The sequence below is a fragment of the Galendromus occidentalis genome, unplaced genomic scaffold, assembly GCF_000255335.2.
Source record: "Galendromus occidentalis unplaced genomic scaffold, Mocc_1.1 scf7180000077484, whole genome shotgun sequence".
Classification (NCBI taxonomy): domain Eukaryota; kingdom Metazoa; phylum Arthropoda; class Arachnida; order Mesostigmata; family Phytoseiidae; genus Galendromus; species Galendromus occidentalis.
Window position 1 is genome coordinate 1288719 of NW_003805472.1, and position 22339 is coordinate 1311057.

General features: G+C 51.1%; 4 protein-coding genes across 4 annotated transcripts; 2 read left to right on the forward strand and 2 right to left on the reverse strand.

Annotated features, from left to right (window-relative positions):
* Positions 1–83: 83 nt before the first annotated feature.
* LOC100899048 (uncharacterized) lies at positions 84–9479 on the reverse strand. The gene is made up of 16 exons (XM_029112107.1): positions 9428–9479; positions 6302–6417; positions 5274–5384; positions 5031–5171; positions 4768–4920; positions 4354–4661; positions 4060–4238; positions 3605–3850; positions 3317–3503; positions 3049–3177; positions 2727–2959; positions 2341–2574; positions 2132–2232; positions 1781–1900; positions 380–499; positions 84–295 (listed from the first exon to the last, which is right to left on the reverse strand). Exons 1-16 carry the CDS (start codon positions 9477–9479, stop codon positions 164–166), a joined length of 2562 nt encoding a protein of 853 aa, XP_028967940.1. The 3' UTR covers positions 84–163.
* Positions 639–1736, forward strand: LOC108864546 (uncharacterized). The gene is made up of 2 exons (XM_018640439.1): positions 639–701; positions 841–1736. Exons 1-2 carry the CDS (start codon positions 680–682, stop codon positions 1416–1418), a joined length of 600 nt encoding a protein of 199 aa, XP_018495955.1. The 5' UTR covers positions 639–679; the 3' UTR covers positions 1419–1736.
* On the forward strand, positions 6760–8262 carry LOC100904234 (uncharacterized). The gene is made up of 4 exons (XM_003745520.1): positions 6760–6891; positions 7436–7558; positions 7708–7938; positions 8036–8262. The coding sequence occupies exons 1-4, from the start codon at positions 6889–6891 to the stop codon at positions 8240–8242; spliced, it is 564 nt and encodes a 187-aa protein (XP_003745568.1). The 5' UTR covers positions 6760–6888; the 3' UTR covers positions 8243–8262.
* Positions 9480–10758: 1279 nt separating the features above from the next.
* LOC100899337 (uncharacterized) lies at positions 10759–15425 on the reverse strand. The gene is made up of 8 exons (XM_018640396.2): positions 15203–15425; positions 14539–14685; positions 14229–14412; positions 13349–13544; positions 12910–13208; positions 12342–12770; positions 12022–12219; positions 10759–11895 (listed from the first exon to the last, which is right to left on the reverse strand). Exons 1-8 carry the CDS (start codon positions 15210–15212, stop codon positions 11316–11318), a joined length of 2043 nt encoding a protein of 680 aa, XP_018495912.2. The 5' UTR covers positions 15213–15425; the 3' UTR covers positions 10759–11315.
* Positions 15426–22339: the final 6914 nt, after the last annotated feature.

Genomic DNA, 22339 nt, shown 5'->3' on the forward strand with positions numbered 1-22339 from the left:
TCATCCTTAAAAAGTGCCTCCCCCCTGTGGACTCGGACTCTACATGAGTCTCACAAAGCTCATAAACATTAGGATCCTGTTTCTTCAACGGAGCGACGCCTCGAACGGTGGATTGACAGGTGGTAAAAGTTGTGACGATTCAGTGTGTATTTGCGAGGACTTCTCATGCCGGATCCTCGAACGACGGTATGTAAGTCATTGGCAAGTCGATGTCGAAGATATGCTCCCAAGGCTCCTTCAAACTTTCGATGAGTAGCAGAAGGGATCCGACGGACGCCGTTTCGAAATACCATATCTGTGAATCAGAGAATTTTAGGATGAGCTAAGGATACTTATCGCCGGAGAGGAAGGGCTCCCGCTCCCGGATCGATTCGAATACCTGTTCCCTGTTGGTGGTCTCATCAGTGAAAATCAAGTTCGCGACACACGGATTCTTCTCGTCGACCGAAACCGAGCTCAGAGCCTGCACGGATTGAGCGCAAATCTCTGTGAATTTCACCTGGAAGGCAGAGAGCTGGTAGTGAAACTCATTAATTCTTCTAACAAAGGCGTCTAGGGAATACTTCGCGGTCAGTGGAATGTCTCCGATCTGATGTTGATGTTGCGGCGGCACGTTCCGTGAACGAGATCAGCTGGACGAGTTTTCGAAGATATCAAGGAACAACGGAGTCGTGGCCAAATGTCAACCGAATCTCCAGAAGGTCAGTCTCTGGGGCTTCTCTGTACTCATGACATCGTTGCGATGAGAACTCCGAGGAGGAGGATCTCGACTGCGAGCTATGAAGACACTCGGGCGGGGAATCTCATGCGCGATCATCGTTTTGACTTTTCGTGTTTCAGGATCATCCACAAGCACAAATCGAGTGATATTGCGGGAAAGAGCCCACGAAGGTTTCATCGTGCGCGTCGACGAGGGGCAAGCCACTGTTAGATTGGGCAAGGTCATCCGTTCTTTCGACGCACGTCACTTGCGGGGCCCCGATCCGAAACCCCATGATCTCAGGATGGTTTTCAAGTCCGGGGATCGGGTCGGCGTGATGCTGAGCCACGATCAAGTGATAGAGGTCCGAATGGCCTCCAAGATCCGAAGTAAATCGCTCGATCGGCATTTCCCCAAACAGCGACCTGATACGCTAACGCCGCCATCGTGGTTCCAACCAAACCCTCCGCTGACGAGTCGTCGTCAGATGCCGACGCTTCTGCCGCCGAGCTCTCAGGACGGCATGTTCATGTCGAAACACTGCAATTGTACCAGACCGGATATGGTCCCGAGCCCACATAGTCCGTCATTCTTGAGGAGAGACGTTTGGCCGCAGATGCCTCGCCATATTACGGCCTCAAACGGACACGACATCCCATCGATGAACGTAGCTTTCACCACCAATCTCAGCTGTCCCTTCGCCAGAGGACAATACTAGAAGGGAACTCTCAGACAAAGATCAGGTTTCAGGCTCTCCGACTCCCGAGCGGCGCCACCGTTACCCTTGCCAGACAATGGCATTCCTAAATACTGAGATGAGTTTTTTTAATCCGACGACTAGGGCTTCACTGAAAGTAAGTTCCATATCCGCGGAAATGCTCTCGGTTCAGTCCTCGAGAGCATGCAAGACCCCGAAGCAAACGAGTTGTTGTCCGAAGGAGCAGATACGGGTTGACAAGCAAGGGCAAGAGCCAGAGATTCTATCTCGGTCCATTTTATTTAAGCTCGCCCTTCCTTGTGGAATAAAAGCGACGAATCCGTCATGTGGCTTATCTTTCTAAGAAAACAAGATCGGGATACCTTTTCGGGCTCGACGTGGTTCTCCCGGACCACAACTATGTCCTCGGCGGCTACCGCGATGCACAGATATTGCTTTCCGAGTGGTAGCGCTCCCGTGTCGTCTATCAGAGCCCAATATCCCTAGAAGGAGAAAACGATGATCAGTCCATGGGTCCAATCTTCTGAGAGCTGCCGTTATTCGTCGACGGCGGTCGATCAGTCGCGCACTTATTAGAGGGAGCATGAAGTGGAGCGAGAAGACCTTGAACTATTATCATCAAGAACCGAATGACGGTGAGAGCGGCTTCCTACTAAGCAGGTCGATGTTCTGATTTCCATGATAGATTTTATTCTTCCGTCTTCGAAACTAACCGAAGAATATGACCGGAGTGATTGGCCAGCGAGTTTGAGCGATGCGAAGAGTTCCCGCTGTGTGACCTCGGATTTTCTCGTGACTCCCTCCACCGAAACCACTGGAATCAAATGGCAGATTACGTGAATTGAGTACGAGTATACGCTCCCCGAGAAGGAGATAAATGTAGGACGAGAGGTCATTGGAGCTTGGGGAGGCCGACACGCACCGTCGAGCAGTTCCGCGAGTTGACTGCACCAATTCGAATCACCGATGTAAACCAGCGCCCAAGACGGCCCGTCATCATCCTTCGCTTCCAGTATGAGGCTTTGACCTCCTAGTTGGACGGTGGTCCTTTTGAAGTTTTCCCGAGTGACAGTCCAGACGATTGAATCAGAGCTTTTCTTCGGAGGGACATTGAGCCCAGTAAGATGGACTCGATCGGTGGAGACGATAACAAAACCTTCGGATGGGAATAGTGACGGTTGGCGAACAGCTCGTTTTCCGTCAACTCATAGAGCATGGCATGAAACTCGAGCATTCGAGGATTCCGGCACAGCAGTCGAGCCCGGAATCGAAATCTTCAACTAGATATTCGTAAGTCTATAAATTAACCTTCAAAAGCCCGCGAGCGAAAAACAATGTGGGCCCGGTAGGCGCCCATGAAGCATTCATCATCCGAGAAACATTCGATTTCGAGGTTCATCCTACTGTGGATGTCTAATGAGTTCGCCCTGTCGTAACGGATGCTCTGACCACGAAGTTCCCTCAGCTTTGTCCAAACGGAAGCGTCCTGCTCGACCCTGTACGCCGCCGAACTCGATTCGGAATCTGCGCTGTAGCTCGCGCTGGAATTTCAATAAAAATCACTTCATCTATTTGAGAATCCGAGAGAGGCATAGCCTCTAGAGGAGGGAAACTCGATGGAGCTGCTCACGTTAGAGAACTTCCTGATTCCACCGGGGGTGGGGCGTCGACGGACGTCTTGTTCTCCGAAGCGGTGAGGAAAACGGACTCATCCAAGATTTCGATGGTTTTCGCCTCGTCGAGGATGGTTGGGGATTCTCTGCAAGCACGTGTGATTTAACTCGCGCGATCAATGCTCGAGAATCATGATTTCTGCCTTTGAATCTTCGACGGAATCAATGTTCCTCGATGATCGGAAGATTCCTATAATCCATTTCTGATACGGTTTCGATCCTCACTCTTTATCACTCTCGCCGGCGAGAACCGGTGGCCCGAGCTCGTCGTCGATCAGGTCTCCTGCTGATTCGGTCTGTGAGGTCGTCATCAGAGCCCCCCTGGGTTGCCTCTCGACGTCTTCGACGGTCAGCTCTATCGTATCCATGACTTTCTCGGACGAGTTCCCATCCTTGACCACGATGCAGCCATCTGAAACAGGAAAGAACAGCGAGCCGACGGTAGAAGAAATCATCGGATCTTCTACTCATAACCCCACTCCCCCTCTCCCGGAGAATCCGTCGGGAACTCACCACTTTGATGACTCTCCTTCCGACTTGCCTGGTCTTCTCGCGGGGTCTGAGTTTCTTGAGTTCGAGTCGATAGGTTCTCTTGTGGTTTATATGGCGTGCTCTGAGCTGTGGGGAACCTGAGGTCACTCGCTGCGGTCACCAACCACGCCTCTCCATCTCTCTTCCGCCGCTCCTCAACTGCTTCCCGCCAGTCCGCCGTCTCTTGGAAGCTGTTCTCCGTCGCAAGATGTGTCACCGACATGTCCCCTGGAGTAACAGAGAAGTATCGATCATCATGAGGGGATTGGGCTCGCCTCTCGAGCGATACCCATCGAATACACGCTCTCCGAGAAAAAGGAAGCGGTTCCGGACGTCGGAGTTCACGCTTTGCGCACGGCCAGGAACAGGCTGCTGACCGAGCCAACACCGTCCGGTTCCCCGCTGGATTCTTCCGAATTCGAGAGTGAGCTACGAACCTATGGTAGCTTTGCGAGACTTTGGTGTTTTGGTGGAGGCTCGAGATCCACTGCCCGTCCCCTCGTCGAGGGACCTCGTCGGAATAATGTCATCATCTGGCTGAGCGAGGGGCAGGACGATTACGCGGCCGCTGTGAACGTCGAACTTGCCATCGACCATGACGGTTTTGGCGATGCACCTGCGAGAATATCAGGCAATGAGTGAGAACATGAATAAATATTCCTCAGGATCACCATCTCGGATCCTGCTGATGCAACGGCATGGAATGATTCCATAGAGAAGATCGGACTCACGCGGAGATGCCCTTCAAGTAGTCTTTATGAAGGCTTATGGGATTCCCTTGTAGGTTTAGCTCATTTAGTTGCATTAAATTAGCGAGGGGCTCGAGCGCACGATACTCGCTGATCATGTTATGGCTGAGATCGAGAACTTTCAGGGCGGTCAGAACTTCAAGACCCCGTAGATCCTCCAACAGATTGTTCCGCATAGAGAGGTAGCTCAAGTACAGGAAACTCGATCGTCGATGAACAGTCGGAATTTTCCGGATGAAGTTAAACGAAAGGTCGACACAGACGAGCGATTCCAGATCCGAGATGTCCAACTGAGAGATAAAGTGACGATCACGGGTTATCAGCTCGGCGATAGGGTTCCTCATCGAGGAATTCGGATAGGAAATTCTGAGACGATTGTCTGCAGACGGCACATACTTCCTTGATTTGGTTGTAGGACAAGTCGAGGTTCTTGAGGGTAGGCGCTTCACGCAAGAAATCTTTGCCTTCGAAGGTAAGTAGCAAATTGTGCGAAAGTCGGAGAGTCGCCAACGAAGATAGCTCGTTTCCCTTTGCAAGATTCAGGAGCGGCTGTGGAAGTTTGCAGCATCGAAGTCATTGCCTTCCACCGCTTAATGGGGACACGGATACTTCTGCAGATCTTCATTTCCCATGAAAAATATTTCCTCGGATACACCTACCAGGACGCTTGAAAGACATTTTTGCACTGCCAGCGTTTCCAATTGGCCAGCAATCGACCCGAACCCGTCCAAGAGATGAGGCGGCACTCTTTGGAGCTCGAGGTGTCGGAGCGATCTGAAGCTCGATAGGGCGATTCCTCCCTAAACGGAGCAAAGCTTGTTTCAAGTGAGCTCGATTGGAATCCATGAGAAAGATTACTTTCTGCACGGATGAATATCCCCGAGAAAAAAAACACTCCTCACCTCGACAGTACGGGCTGAGGAGACCAGCTTAAGTTTCACGACCTTCTGGATAATGTCATGAAGAAACAGAATATCTTGCAGGACGTCAGATATCGCGTTGGAAGATAGCACCTGCGAGAAATCGAGGAATAAAGGATTCGCTTATTCAAATTCCTCCGGCTATTCGTACACATGGCTCGGGGAGGTTCCGAAGACGCACGGTTTAGCGTTCAGCCCCACAGATAATCCGAGAATGCTCAAGCCCGGAGCCCGCCTGGCTTCTGACCAATGAATTGAGGAGGATAAAATCTCGATCAGGAGGCCGATAAGAGAAACGAACATCCGCCTTGGCCGATGATACTGAGCTTCGCCCCGGATTTTCACGAGACTCTCGATCAACCGAAGCGCGATGGAAGGTTACCTCGCGTTGTAAAGTTCCCTGCTGGCCCGGAATTTCTCCCTTATGGTCTTCCCTCACCGAGAGATTGCCCCACCGAGCTCTCGGTCTTTCGGGATAGTCAGCCGACCCTGAAATAGTCCCGAGCTCCTCCCGAGTCTTGGCGCTTGGTGATCGATGTCGATCATCGGGCCTGCCCGTTCATTGGTTGCTTGGTTCTTACTTATGTATAATACATCCTACCCCGCCGCCCTGACGTCGGCAACCGTCTGATTGACATTCAGGAAGGCGTATACTGGTGTGACGGGGACAGACATGTCTTGACTAATCGGATTCATCTGCGGAAAGTTACTCAGATAGAGCCCGGGAGACATTTGAGAGTTCATGTGGCCTCGAGTACCTGCTCCCACCGTCCCAATCTTCTTCTTCGATTCGTTATAGATTTCGCCCGGCGTCCGAAACATGCGGATTATTGTCCATGTAATGTATTGCCCAATATCGGAGAGTTTTCTGTAGCTCAGCGAGATCGTGAACAGTGTGTCTACATTGTGTCGCTCCCTACGGAATCTAAGGTCCGCTGGGGAGTCCTGGCATGGAATCGGAATGGTATCGAGGCTGGCAATCGAAATGTGGAATCCGCAGGAATTCTCACCCGGAAAGAGTCAGATTCTGCCTGCTCTGATGACAACAAGGAGAAGGCCCGGGTGAGTTGACACAGGGAGCTCGTTGTAAGACTCAACTTGCTGGACCCATTGAGGATATTTTCGCCTGAAAAAAAAAATTGAAGTTCTGATCGCCAGTTTTCTGATTCCTGAGAGTCGGAGAAACGCTGAACCCCAGCTCATGATCGCTTCATACTCGCGCTCTTATATTCATAGCATCCCGAAGAAGTTTCTATTCAATGGAATACAACGACGAGAGGGCAATAATTCATCTATCTACCGCGAGGAGCCACTAGCGTCGACTGCGAAGAAGTTTTCCATCGAATTGAGACTTGAGGTTTTTGTCGATATTGTCGCACCCAAAAGCTTCCGCAATGCACTCGAAACATGCACGTGGAAATGTTCCTCCTTCTCTCACACGGTATATGCTTTCTGGAATTGTTGGTATGCTTTTGTTTCCGTTCGCTGAAGAACGAGTGATCGTCGTTCGGTGCATCCGACTTGCTTCGAATTATTCGCCGTGCACCAAGTTTTGGCGGAGCAGCAGTTTTTTCTGTGAGGATATCGGTTCTAGGATATGGTGAGCAACTCGTCATGCTCGTTTCCAATGTAAAAAGCGTGAAATTCACCAGCTGCCCACGGGAATCATAGAGTGAAGTGGGGGATCGATTCCTTCGCTCTCCAGGTCGTCTTGCGAGTGGAGCAGCTTTGACGATCAGCTTACGCCGGAACCGACAATTCCGAGCTTCGTCTTCGGGTCTGGCGGTGTTTGGAGTCAGAGCTCTGTTGGCTATCAAGCAGATAAAACGTGGGAAGATAATGAAGTTTTTAGCTGACGGGATATCGGTTCTTGGGGTGGAAATTGATGCGGAGTAGCGACACCGAAATTCGACGCCGAAATACGATGCCGGGACGCGATCTCGCTGAATGCACGGGGCAGCGATTCCCTAGCCCGCGGTCGAACCCCGTCTCTTTACGATGTATGGATGAGCATCAACATTCATGTTCCGCTCCGCGAGGAAGGTTTGCTTCTCGGATCCTGAGTGGGCGGGACTGAGTTTCTCGAGAGACACGGAACTCTCACGGAACAACAACGATTTTCTATTGAGACGCTCCGTTTCTAGGCCGAGAAATACGACACCGGTAGCGGTGAAGGGAATCGTTCCGATACAGAACGAGATGCAGCCACGGTGTTCGATGAGAAAGTGAACCCGCCGAGAGCTCGTTTCCGGCTTCATTCGATCGAGGTTAGTCAATGTGGGTACTCGAGCTATGGAATACTCTTCTCTGTGGTGTCAGAGGAATATCTATCATGTCACGGATCATCGGTTTCATGCGTAGGAGATCGGGCTGTCACGGTATGTGAGAAGCTCTGTCAAACGTCCTCCCGCCCTAGGGGCTTCTTTTGGCAGGTACGTATGCGATCCACGTGAGACCGAGCTCCAAGGTCGAGTCGCGGCAGCAGTTCGTTGTTCACCAGAACGTACAAGGCGCTCTCAGTCTGAACCAGGACTATCTTTTCCCCTTCGCCGAGAGAGTGCGGATCGGACTGTTCCGCACAGTTGGCGGCTCTCAAGAACGGCTCCGAGTAGCTGGTGTCTTGCCGGTCCGATTTCTGTCACACGAGGTGAGCATACCCCCGGCAAGTCTCTTATCATTTCCTCCGCTCGCTCCCGTATCATTCCCGTTTCCGTTCCCTGTTCCATTCACCGTGTTCTACGCAGATCCATCTGAGACCAGAGCAGAATACAAGGGCCAGGCATTCCGTGAAATTCGACGACGGAAAAGGCACTTTGATCTCGGTCACGATGGAATGGTGGCCGCTCAACGAAGGTCAGCACGTTGTCATCGAAGCCAGACTCGCCTACTCAGAAGGAAAAGTCCGAGTCAAGTACGAGCCACCGGGCTACACCCCAAACATTCGTCAGTGAGGGAGAGTCGTGCATCCGGCTGAAACTTTGTGATCTGGCCCTGGAGAAGTTGTGGACGAGTCCGGATCCGGGTGATTTTGAGCTCTTCCACGGGAAGGTGAGACACTCGATGGCGCTTGGATACTGGTGCTGGACACCGGTTTACGAAAAACTTAGAATCAGTACCCAATGATCAGGAGCTCCGCTGATCTGATGCGGTCAAGGACGAAAGTCGGTGGAGTTTACAGGAAACGCGTGCGAGTCTGCGCCGGTGGTGGGATGTGATGTCAGAGAGGAAATAAACGTACGAAGATTGCCCCCGACTCATCATAGGTGGAGTCAGTTTGCTAGATTCGCTAGATACAGGCTCCGAATATGCTGTAAGGAAGCGACCGCTCCCTCTCCGAATTGAGTGCGGGAGAACACCTCGCGGAATCCTGCGCTTGACAGTTGCGCGTCTTTGGTTTCTTAGAAAGACTGTATCTATCAACGGATCGCGATTATCTCACCACGTCGGAGAATTGCATCATCAGAGATAGAATATGACGATATCCAAAGGGATCATGACCGTGACAGACTCCGGAGTGAGAATATTCACCGAACCGAACTTCGTTCTCGCGACGTATGAGTCGACGACTTCCGGCAGCGGAAAAAACACAATTGGGACCGTGACAGGAATAGCGCGGGCGATCCTGGTAGAACGAAATCTCGAGACAAAACATACATCTGTACTTAGATCGGGTCATTTTCGGAAATCTCCCGGCACTCTAAGTGACATCAGAAACCGTAAACCAGAATCTGAATGCAGATTTTGAGCTTGGCCCACTTCATGGTTACGCATTTGATGCTGTTTGTATCAAACACCTTTCGTTCTCTCACGCTCCCGAACCGAGCTTGTACGGTTACACACCTCTAACGTTCGAGAGTCCGATCTGTACGAAAGTCCGAGTAGGACACCGCGTAAAGGAACATCCTCTCGGAAGGGAGCATCTCGACATTCGGATTCGCGATTCAGGCTCCGAGACCGCAATCCTGCGTCGAACAAACAACGCGAAACGAAGAACAGGGGGGCTTGGGCTTCGCTCAAGCTCTGTGAGCTTTTTTCTTTGACACCCGTCACCGAAACTATGCACCGCTCGACAGCTCCCTCGCGCGGCTGCCAAGACAGTCATCTCGCCCTCGGCATGCCTGGACCAAGAAACTCACCGTGTTTCTTGAGAAAAGCGGCCAGAGTGTGCACTGCACTGCAGTCTGCCATTTTCGTCCCCAGCTGATTGAGTCCGCGAACGTCCGGGAGATGAAGGCTTGACGCGACGGATAGCCACCCCGAAACGGAGCCACTGTCATAGGTTCTGCTCTCTATCCGGATCACAATGAGGAATCACTTCGTCTATGTAGTGATCGAATCAGAGGAATGATTTTCCTGTTCTCTCTCGACCGCCGTCATCTCATCAGCTGATGACACTCACTCCCTTTCTCACCCTCCCGCCGCGAACACTCTTTGAAAACATAACAAGTACGCGCTAGCCTCATCACCGGCAGAGATCAATATCATCACGCGCGGCGGGCGTTCCGGGTTGTGGGAGAAATGCCCGCGCGTTGCGCTCCCGTTCTCGCTCGTCGGATGGATCCGATGAGCGTCAGCGATCTGAGGAGGGGTTCCTAGTTCCAAACCCCGAACCTGGCATGGGGGGAGGGGAAGGGGGCCTTAGACCCCGTGGATGATCTCAGATGCGTCTACATCAATTGAGATCGAATAATGCATATGTATTGTGATGATGCATATTTTTTGGTTGAATCATTTGACAACCATATATGGCTGCCTTATACATATATGAGCCTCTCGAGAGGAGCGATCTGAGTCGTCCTCCGATATGCTTGACTTTCCACCGAATGTGTTCATCAAACTAAATCTCTCCTAGCATGAAAAATTGCGTTGACCGTCGTACGTAATCTTTGTAATGTCTTCCGATTATCCGATTAACGATCGGGATCCGCGAGAGGGTGGATGACTTCAATTGAACGTTCTTAACGCCGAAAAGATTCCAGCGGGAAAAGCACTAGAGCACGCTTGCTCTCAAGGATTTTTCCTGCACACTCTTCCTCTGACGAAACGTTGGTGATAATGTCTGCTGTCGACGACTTCAGAAGAGACGAGCACCCAGTCGAGTTCTGATGTGAGCCATGCGTGGCTTCCATTAATGAATATGTAAGAGGCGAGAGAAACATGAGGCGAATGGGAGAGGCATATGCTGCCTCTCTGGAGGAAAGAACTCGGCATATCATGTGTACAAGAGAAGAAGTGAATCTCGACTTAGACGCAGTTTGGAGCGAAACACCATCAAGTGATGATGGATGATTAATGCTTTTCACCATCATCAGAAATGAGGCAACGGTTCCAGGAGCAGGCTGAGACCCGTTCCGCAGAAACCAAGAACGTGACATATCATGATGGGAGGAGTACGGGTTTGCCTACAGGCACGCCACAAATATTTCCCCGCAAAGTGTTAAAAATAATTGTCTCCGAGCATTTCCGACTTCAATACTTAATTTATTACACCTCGGAAAGAACAGATCCCCCATTTTCCGTTGGGAGAGAGGTTCACGGGAGATCACAATCCGTCCGCGTATACGCAAGAGAAACGAGAGCAGCAGAAGTGACTTGCTGTCGATTCGGATGAGCCAAAACATAAATAAGGGTCTACGGATCCGTCCCCGGTGACGGATCCTCAATTCTTTAACTCGTGAGTCTCCCCTGCTCCTACTCCGAAACTCGGTGACTCCATTTGACGCCGTGCTTCCCTACTGTGCTTCGGGATGAATGCTGCCTCTCTCCATAATGTATTTACAGTTCGAACACAACCTTGACTTTGAAACTTTGAGGTTCCGACCCTCGAAATCGAGTCCAACCTGGTAAGCGCCGACAAAAGCGTCGGAAAATATCCGGAGGACGAACAAGCTACCAGTCGACCGCAGATCGAGCTTCTCTTTTAATATACAAGACTGGTGCGCAAGCTCGAGCGGACCTCGAATCAATAAAGGGCATCTCGACTTGGCAATAAATGCTTATCGTGGAATAGAACAGCAACCAAACTCACTTATTCGTGAGTTCACCGTAGTAAACTGTCGATGTCTTAGGCTTCCCAGCCAATAGATTGATTTCCAGCTCGACGGCAGCTCTAGATTCGGCTGCGGCGGCCGAGTCCACCAGTTGATCTATACAGATGTTCCGAGGGAGTAGGACCGCCATGTTCCTCGTGAACTTCGCACAGTGCTTGAGAACGTCGTTGTACTTTGGCTCCATAGAATTGAGGTCGTAAACCCCGTCCAGATAGCTTGGTCCTCCCCATGGGGGACTACACACAATAGCGTCGATTGCACCCATAAGCTGAGGTTTGAGATCGAACACATCGCTCACAGCGAAAGAAACTTTGTCCCGAACTCCGTACAAGTCCGCCATTCTCTGTGCACTTCGAACTTCGTCTTCGCTGATATCGGACGCGAAGGCATGGGAAACTTCATCCATGAACGCCGCCTGGACTATGTTTCCACCGGCACCGCAGAACGGATCCATGATTCGAATTTTTCGTCCGAGTTTGCGACTCAGGACGGCGAGGCGACGACCTATGTGTTTAGAAATTTCTTCGGGGCAGATTGAAAACCACGCCACTTCACTGAAAAAGAAGAACAGGTCACTTCCATTGAGCCTAGAGGAACACAGGAATAAGAGTGAATTCGACTCCTGACACCGGATTTCTTGAGACTTCGAAATGGCGCCTCGGAGAATGCTTCCGTCTCACCTTAAATTAAGATTCACGTTGAATCGGGACACGAGTCGGTATCGTTGGGCGAAATACTTGCTGGGGAACTTCGTTGACGAGTTGTCTGACATTCTGATCGTAGCGCTCGATCGTTGGATCAATGATCTCATTTCTTTGAACAATGAGCCTTCACAGAGTTCACAGGGGAAATTCCTCATCTTGAGCTGCGATTGTGTCCTTCGGGAAACAAGGTTCTCTTGAGCTTTCCGAATCGTTCGGCGAGTTCATATCGACGGCAGAGACAAGAAACCAATCCTTCCCTAGTCAAGACACCGGAGGGATTCGCGCTGCGAACTCACTTGTTGTCCATGATGAAAACTCCCAGCGCGCGAAGTAGACTCATCTTTGTTATGTTGGGCTGCTCCAACTGCGGGAAACGCCGATTCGAAACCGGAGCTTCCGATGGAATCGACGGAGTTTTCTCGAGAGCCAGCCTAATATCAGGTAACCTGAAGTCTTTCAAAATCTTCTCCTCTTCCTCCTTGAGCATCTGCGCCCACGGATGGCAAATCTCCGGTTCGAATTCCAACAGGGGCGCCGAAGCAACTTTGAGCTCGGTTTTCGGGGAGAATCTCCGAGACGACTGCGAAAAGCCTTCACAGTCTGACGAATAGGAACGACTGATCACCACTTGAGTTTGTGCGCTCTCCGCCCGAATTACGACCCGCTGCACGACCGGACTTTGGAATCCGCATAGAAAATAAGAATAGCCAGCAGCGAAACATCCCCTGTAATACAAGCCGGCTCGGACTCTGAGACTATGCAACGAGGAAGCGCCAGACGGGGATAAGAGCGAACCCGATGGGATCGTTCGGGTGATCGTTCTCACATTCAATGATCGAAAGACCGAAATACCGAATCACTCACTGATGTCCCTTGTGACGCGGTTCGTAGAGCAATAGGTGAGCGGTACACTTTCCAGCCTTGAGATCAATTTCGTAGTGTCCAGGCTTACATGAGCTCAGTAGAAAAGTCGTTGGGTGACCTGTTCTGTCAACCCGACCGCTGAGGTAGCCTTTGATACGCAACGCGTTCAGCACGAGCAGAGGATTGACCAAGTCAGGCACAGTGACGTGCAGGATATATCTGCCCTGTCCAGCCGGGTATCCGATAAGTGCACTGCACGCTAGACTCTCAACTTGGCCGGGTCCTCCCATTTCCCGTATCTGGGAAGAAGCGGAACGATTCAAGTCACTTGGAGCTACCTCGTCGAAGATACGGGACGCTCGAGGATTTCCAGGTCTTTCATTCAAACGGTGCTCAATAGGAATGGATATTCATATTCATGTCGAGCATGGAGTCTTACTTCGAACTTCTCATTCGATTTCGGTACAGAGTCAAGGAACGAATCTCGAGCGTCCAACCAGGTACCTGTGCTCGAGTAAGAGGTTTTCCCGTTCCTCTCGTTGGGTTCCTCATTCGATTCGATCGATTTGGGAGAATTTTTGTCCGTCCAAGTTTGTTTATCCTTGCGCGAGCTTCTTCCGAGTCTCTGAAGTGAGCTGAAATTATCAATCAAAGTCAGTCTTTAGGTAGTTTCGGGATATTCATCAGAGCAACTCCCATCTGCTTATCCTAAATACAGAAGGTTTCCATCGAAAGAGTGTAAGAGTCGGGCTGATTATTCTCCGGGCTGACTATTCTAGGTTTCCTCATCATGATCTTGCGGGTTTGGATGGATACATGGGCGATAAGATAATATATCCTGAAGGAATACACTCCGAGAGTTCAAATCGAACAGAAAGGGAGCCACGACTCAAGAGCGGTGGAGAGTCCTCCGCAGACAGATCCCTCGCTCTCTTGTCTGACGAGAGATACTCGGAGTCTGGAGCAAGGGAAGTTCGAAAACGCAGATTTATCAAGCATCGCGGTCCCTCCAAGCGCTCGATCGCGCGGAACATATGTATACCGTCATCTCTCGGGCGATCGAACCGACTGAGTTGCCGCGTACGCTTAGGTCCAGGGTGATCCCGCTCTAGGAAGTGATCTACGACGGGAATGATCCTGCCTCCCTCCCGCGCGGTATATCAGACGAATGATATTCTCCATTTGCACATCTTCCGATCCGCGTCAGAATCGATAATCGAGATCCTGGGGCGTTATATTGCGCAGATTACGATATGAAGAACCAGGCCCGATTTCCGAGACCGGGTCCGAAGGAGGAAAGAATCCAGAATTTCATTTACCCTTGATATCTCCTAGGCTCCCACGGGACGGGGAGCATCATTTTCGAATTCACATCCTCTTTGGCGTAGAAATCGGGGGAAACATGACGCGTTGGATAGTACGGGTTCTCTCGCATGGCTGGTCTGATTCCCTGGTTGTTCGCTCCAGCAGTGTTTTCGTCGTATGATGCGCTTCGCGGGAGATCTGTAAGTACCAGTTTATGATATTTCAGATTCAGATAGAGAAGGGCCCTTCTGGCTGAACCTTGAAGGATAAGGATGCTGCTCCAGGGTTTAGCCAGATTGTACGGAAGGCGTGGTTTGCGCTCACCGCTGTGCCTGTATGCGCGGCTTCGATCGGCGAGGCGCGCGGAAAGATGTGAGGTGATCTCTTGCGGGAGTGCGTCGCTTTTCGATAAGGAGGAGGTGGTAGGTGCGAAAATTCGTTCTTCGGGCCGAACAGCGACACATAGACCGGCTAGAAAGAACTTCTTGAATGACTCTTCCTTCTTTTTCAATGACTTATCTGGAATCGCTCACTCCTCTGTGAGCTTTCACTCATTGTAGTCGCAAGAAACCGTTCATCTTCATTTGAAATTCGTGAAGAGTTGCGGGCTTCTGAGGATAGGGTCATGAACGAGAGCGAAATTTTCTTCCTTGCATCAAAATCGATTTCGACCACTTTTCCAAGCGTCTCTCCCTCCAGGGTTCGCGCGATAGCGTCATCTCGTCGCTTAGCTACAAACTCCGAAACAATAACTTTTTGGGACCGCGGCGAGGCACGCCCGTCGCTCCACTGAAGATGGAAAAGCGCTTCTCTCAATGCAGCGGGTCAGGGTTCACGGAGCATCATAGCTCGTCGGAGAATCACTCTTATGAGACCGGGGAAAAACCGTTCCGATGCTGTCCCCCTCCACGGAAACGAGAGGGAGTGACGGATAAAATTAGGCATCTGAACGACTTTACACACTTTAGCTGAACACATTCTTCTGTACCTCTCGTCATGGTTCTCCGACTTCGGTGCGCGCTGGTATCTCTGTCAGCTGAAACGTCCAGAGTGCTGCTCCAGAGCCGAGTGGGTTTTCGGTTTCACAAATATACGGAGCAACGGTTCAGCGAGCAACGTAATAAATAAATGGAGCGCATTTCCTCGAGGACCGGCACTTTTCGGGTTCTCAAGAACCGGAGCGTGAATCGCCCCTCAAGACTTAGCTCTTTGTCGTATATTTCGAAGTGTGCGTGTGCGCGTGAAAATTTGTGCGCAGATCCGTCAGCATCACGATGGAGGAATCCGAGGAAAGGGAACGCGTTGACTACGAGAGAGCACTGCTGTCAAAAACCCGCAACCAAACGATGAATTGACAAACAGCTCGATCGCGGAGAATCTCAGGAGCAAAAACCCATCACGAACTCGAGGTCTCCGATGAAAGAGATAAAGGCGCCAATCTCGGAAAAAAGAAGCGACGAAGTTCGACACGTGTAGGGAAATGGTCTTCGAGTTTCGAGTGTTTTTTCCACGCGATGCGCCAATTGCAATCTCTGCAACCCTTTCCAGATCTCTTACCTAGCTTGCTTTTTCCTCCTGGTGATGATGCATCCACTCCGTAAGTCGCCGCCTTTAAGTTGACGGGCTGAGTAAACGACCGTTGCTGCGTCACAAACGAGAGAGAGAGCAGGCTAACGTCAACATCGCATTCGACCTTCGAGCGGCGCGCGGGCTCTCTGCTGCGTTCTGAGTTGGAAGTCCGTTCTTTTTTCCCACCGGAAAGACGCGCTGAGGGCAGCTGATTCGGGAAGTGCACCCCGTCAGAACTGGAAGGCGATCTCAGATGCTGGCAGCGGTTGGGACTGACCTGCAAGGGATCCAAATAGTCGAATCTCTTAGGGTTCCTTCAATTTCACAATAAGGATTTCGGAGACGAAGTCGGAATTCGGATTGCCCGCATGCCTTCTCGAAGCGCTGCAAGGGTAGCGTGTCCCTTGGCTGCTCGGTTTCTCTGACATGAACTCGAGGAATCCCAGAGATCAGGATACTCCCAAAGCATTCTCTTGACTCGGACGGATTCCGCGAGTCGCTGAGATTCTTTCCTCTTCGACTCAAGTTAGAGCCGCCTTCTTGCTGCGAATTTGCGATGGGTTGGGGTGCTTCTACGAGGGACACGGCTGAACTTCTCGGAGACCTCTGTCATTCCGGTAGGCGAGCGGCATATGGGCTGCCGGAAGGCCTGGGGACAGCCTTCCGATACTCGTTCTGCGCCGGAGACATGAGGAGTAGCATCTCCAGAGAATGACAACTCATCTTCAACATCGGTGACCCTTCCCCGGAGCTGATTTAGATCAGAGACTCCATGCATACTCAAAGTCTTTGACTAATTCATGGACGAGGCCGCTCATTGGTGCTAATGCATTATGTTTACGGATTCCAGCACCGTATTTGATCCCGAATTGATAGGCCTGAGTCTGGATTCCTTTCCAAAGAAGATCCGGAGGCCGAATATCTATACGGAGAAAGATCTTCATCCGTCTCGAAGAAGAGAGCCCTCACAGAAAGAGCTCTACGAAATTATTGCGAGAAAACGAACCGGAATCAGAATGACTTCTGATCCTACCGTGGACTATCCACGGAAGAATTCTTCGGTGTTTGTCTACGGGGTGTCGACCGTCGACCCACAGCGGAGAGATCGTCGTCACTCGAGTGTGCTACGCACGTACAGGAGCGGATCAGACGATGTTTGCGTAAAACGAGAGCGGAGAAGAAGACAGGAAGTATTGCGAGTCCGGCCAATCCCTCCGACGCGGTATGTGCGGCGCATCCTCCTTTATATGGTCGGCGAGGGAGGAAGGGGTAGATGGATTGCTCAGATCGAAGAATTTCGATCAGTTTAGAGAACTACAGACTTCCCCAAATATTTTCACGAATTTATTCGAATCCGTCGTAGACCATACACGAGTGGATTTCGCTTCAGATCTCCCAGTGCTCCATGAAGCGGGATGGACATGGATCAGGAACGTGGGTTCGGCTACAAAGCGGGTCTGAATGTTCCGGACTGCCCCCGGAGACCAATCACCCTGGCGACGATTCACAATGAGTCAGAGAGCCGAGTATGTCGGACAGTGACCATTCCCAGCATTGGTTCTTGGAAGACTCGGCACGGGGTCGCCGGCAGATAGATGATTTTTCAAACCAGCTGATAATGCCGAAGTTCCGAATTTTTGGAGTCATGTTATTCTGACCGGGAACTCCCAGAGATTGAGGGAAGCATCGGGGCCGGAGCTTGCGGTAAGCAATGGGCGAGGTTTCCATTTCCGTTTTATTCGAATACAGAGATTTCGGTCAAGGCTTGGGGCCTGATATTCGCATGGGAGTTTATGAATACAGAAATTGACGCTCGAAACCGAGTTTCCTAATGTTTTCTCGACTGATCGGGGTCCACAAAAATCTCGCTATTGACCAGGTAGCTCCGATGAATGGAGACGAAAATCACGGAAAATGTTGAGAGAGCAGGGATTTTTTGATCCGATGCGTTATTTACGGAATCAAGTCGGAGCGAATCATTCCCATTTTTTCAAGCATCTGCTCTCGGAACTTTATTGAGTACCTCGTCCATTGATGATTCCCCTGTGCTCAGATGAATCGGGAGTCCACTCATCTCTGAAACAAAGGAAAACCAGGAGGTGGAGATCGAGACGAAAGACAATGAATGAGAGCTTCCCCGGTCGGCGGCTGAAGCTCGGCGCCAAGTACTCACATTGTTCCTAGAATCGGATCTTCGTCTTGAGCGTCTTCCGTCCCCAGAATCATCTCTTCTGTTACCGGATGAGCCTCCGTTTGTGCCGCCGTTCCCATTATTCGTTGGATAATAAACGACTGCATAATAAGGGCCTCCATAATATACACCTCCGCCGCATGGCTTCGCAGTTGATTGGAGGAGAAAACCACCCGCTAGGATCAGCGCGACGGTTATCAGACTGTGAATTTAGGAGAACTTTACGCAATCAGAAAATAAAGTCCCACCGTCATCTCAGTTATCCAGAGTCATACTGGGGTCCCGGAAGATTCTCTCCGGACCCGACGAAAATCGCTAACCTCAAGGATTTCATGCTCCTTCGTGGACCGACGCGTTGGAGCAAAGGCTTTAAAGTCCGTTCATAAAGCGGAACGCTGAGATCCTGGGAGGAGTTTTCCCGAATGGGAGTCCCCGATGCCTCGAATACGGAAGGGTCGAGTGAAAACGGGCGGTAATCGATCTCTGAGACGATGCTTCTGGCGCCGCCGACCAAAGTCGTGGATCGAGAAGTTGTAGTCAACGTCGAAACGAGTACTTCAGCTGCAATTTAAACGAAAGTCGAGTCCAAATATCACGCGATGTTACTTCTCGACGCAGTCTTTCACAATCAGACAAGGTCAAAGGATCGGAGCCGAGATGGACTCGAAGCCGAGCGTATAGATTTCCAGAAGAGGATGATTATATTGCAGTGGACCACGGATGTACACTACGATGTTCAGAATGGAATAAAGCATTGATCAAGGTGAGCCTACGTTTTATTCAATACTCCTCCGGTCTATGGCGCGCTCCGATGACGTTCGCGAAGCCACGGAAAACGCCGCATGCCTGGCTTCATTAAATTTCTCGGATTATCGACGCCAGTTATCGATTCCCAGCGGATACAGCGGCTTTATTTATCATGATTATAATAATTATATTTATATTTATCATCTACATATGAACATATCATCTCGGGCCCCAGATGCGGTGCAGTGTTTCCTCATCAGATAAGGCACGGAACTCTCATGTAAGAGGAAGGGAAGAATCGCGGGGCACGACTTGGTGCCTGGGTGGACTGGATGCCCCCGGAGATTCTCGAGCATCGCCCAAGGTCTGGGTCATCGAAAGCGAATCTTCGAGGAGTACTGCTAGACGCTAGCATCATTTTCGAGGGTCAGGCATCGACCGCAGGTCCCGCTGCAGACCTTCCTGTATTTATCTGCCGTACTTGCCATATTTCCCTCCGCCTTTGCCATACCCTCCGTAGCCTCTCCTCCCACTTTTGCCACATGGTTTCGCGGTCGAGAACGCCAGGAATCCCACTGAAAGTAGTAGCGCAGCGAAGAGGATGCTGCAATGTTGCGTAAAAATTGAATACATATTGGTGAGGAATCTGTACATTTTAGAATGGCATACCCTATTTAACAATAGTCCATTGGATGGGGGACCCATCCACGGGACATGTTCACGACCTCAGCATCCTCATGATTCTCTTCGGAGTGTCCGTCGCCCGGCACCTACGCTCGTGGATTTATAGTGGAAGTTGTAGTCGAGCTCTCCCTCTCCTCACGAGGGTATTCCCACACCGAAACATGCGATGCCTCTGCGAGCACGGATGCCGGCTCCATCGGGCTGGAATTCCGCCCCCTAACGTCAGCATCACCGACTACCCACTCAATCAATGTCCCGAGTTCGAGGAAAGGTTTCCGAAACAGGGAGCAGACACTAGGGCCGAGACGAGTCGCGGAAGGAACACGCGATTCAATCTCGGGGAGTTCCCAGATGATGTTATTCTGAGTCGGGTCATGCAGATGGACAGAAGTACTTTCTTTCCGCTTGTCTTTGCATAATCGGGATGAGGATTGCTGTATCTCTACGTGAGAGCCAGATCCCGGTCCGCTTGCAAAATTGATTCGGAGCTCCCGAGTTTAGGCGAGTCTCCAAAACGATCCGGAGATTTGCGTTCATCCTGGCGTCAAGGTGTCTCATCGAGCTGCTCCTCAAGTTCGGGAAACTTCTAAGGCTGACAAGTCGAGACTTCCGAAGCAATCCGCAGGGAATCTGGTGACGCAGGCCATGATTGGCGCATGAACCGTCAAGTATTGCGAAAAACTCGTGCGCTCGAGCTACGCCGCTCGCTCTGCTGTTCGAGACGCTTGCTCCGATCCGAAATAGGGGGAAAAAAGCAGATCTCTATTTATATTTCCCGGAGAGACGAGCTCAGCTGCCGTGATGGGTCCGACGCCGGAAGGATTCGTCCACGTATCAAATCAATCGCTTCGGAACATCTCTGTGGATCTCGTACCAACGGAGTTGGTCATCATGGAATCAAGCTTCGCGGAGTGGGGAGAGCAGCTCATTGAATTAGATGGGGACGTCGCATCGACGCTACCCTCTTCGAGAGCGCATTCCGATCGTCGCGTCGGCAGAAAACAGTGTCACGCATCACTGATCGATCGGCGATCCCGCCGTTCCTGCGGAATTCTCCCTCGATCCTCCTGTCTGCAGCGGACCTCACCTCATAGGAAATCTGTGGGAGGGTATCGGAGTTTCTTTAGAACGGGGACGTTCCCTCGACCGACATTGAGCGTGACGAGGCAAGTATATGACGCGTCCCGACGCTTGTAAGCGGGTAACAGATCGTTGCATTCCGAGAATTACTCGAACCGCTTTTCGTCCCTTGGAAAAATTTGCGTGTGATCAGGGCCCTTACGCTGATCGTCACACGCGAAGAAGCCGATCTCATCGGACATGCGACGTCATTCGAAAAGGAAGACTGTCGGGATTTCCGTACCTGCCGTTAACCGAATGCTTCGTCCAGAGCTTGACCGATTCCGGAACTCTTCAGTTTGAATTCTCGGTGCTTGACCGTGGATTTTACCTCCATTCTGGAAGTGCAGAGAGGGCACGTCCCGGTCGGCACGTGACGCCATCAGAAAATTCGCTGCACCCAGCTGTAGTCTACCCCGGTTCACACTAAGCTAGAGTTTCCTCGAATCGGCGAAGTGTTGACCGTTTGGAAACATGGTATTCGCTTCTTGGCTGCCAGTGCTGCTTGTCTTGACCTGTCTGCTGAGTGTCGCCCCGGGTGGGCCCGCTCCCAGCGCGAGCACCGAAGATATTCGGAGGGGTGAGTATCGAGAATCACAAAGGATGCGGAGCCCCATGTTGTGATTGAACCCCCCGGAGCCCGAGTATCAATTTTTTTTCTACACAGTAGGAAGGATGGGACATCTACTGGCATCTCAGATAGTGGCTTTCAGCTCTCTGATGCTCGAAGCAAACATCACAGCATTGTGTTCTGCTCTCGTGGTCTTCGGCTCACCAAGATATTGTGATTGTTCGCAATGCCTAACAGCAGAGGATAGCTTCAGGCAGAAGTACTGCGTGTGAGTTCATCTCCGCGGAATGCGATTCCAGCTCATGTCCTTTCAATCGAACGCATCCCGATGCCGTCCCGGCCCATCTGAGAAAATTCCTCTTATCTTGCAGATTCGGTGACCTGGTCCGCAGCAGTGAGCGAGTTCGGGGAATCCACAAGGAGGTCATGAGGCTAACCGGGGGTCAGTGTTCCGTTTAGCGTTCAAAATGCGTCATCTGATGACTTGGTGTCTGATGACTCTCTGACTTCGAATTATTCTATCTTCAGTGGACCACCTCTCGAGATTCTTAGCCGATGATTTCTACAGAGCGTACTGCGACTTCTCGAGATGCCCATCCGTACCTCAGGAATGCTGCTCGAAAAACGAGGCAGCTGTCGAATTTGGATCCGACGGTTGTCCGCGCTGTCTACCGGTAGATCATCAGTATAGCTCGTCGTGTAAAACCACCTGAGCTCATCGGTCTCCTTCTTGGTGTTTTTGCGTTTAAAGGTTTGATGACTCCGATGCTGTGTAACCCATCCTGATCTCCAAATGTTCCACGGAGTGCAAAGTGCACCGTGGGTTCTGTCGCTTGACGCCTGACGTGAATTCTATGCCCCAGAAATCAGGCCCCATTATTATCTAACTGTTGGCGGGGAATCAGCGACTTGCCTTTGCCCAAGCGAATATTATGTAGTCTAGTCCGCAAAGTATGTGATCATTATAATAATAAAAAGAGCGCCAAGTCACGAAGATGAGCGACGCCCGACCGATCAGTTCGTGGTGTTCACCGCCCGTCAAACCTGACGAAACTCTATGAGACCGATTCCAGCGTGGGGCGACTTGGCCTCCGGGAAGGCAGCTCTCCCGCGCGACTACTTTCCTAGAAATGGAATCAAACGATAATCCGAGGGCGGGCCCGATCGGAGGGAAAAGAGGGGTAGCGGGAGTTTTTCCCGGGCCCCAGAGTTTCTGGAGGGCTCCCTACTTGAGAATATCTTCG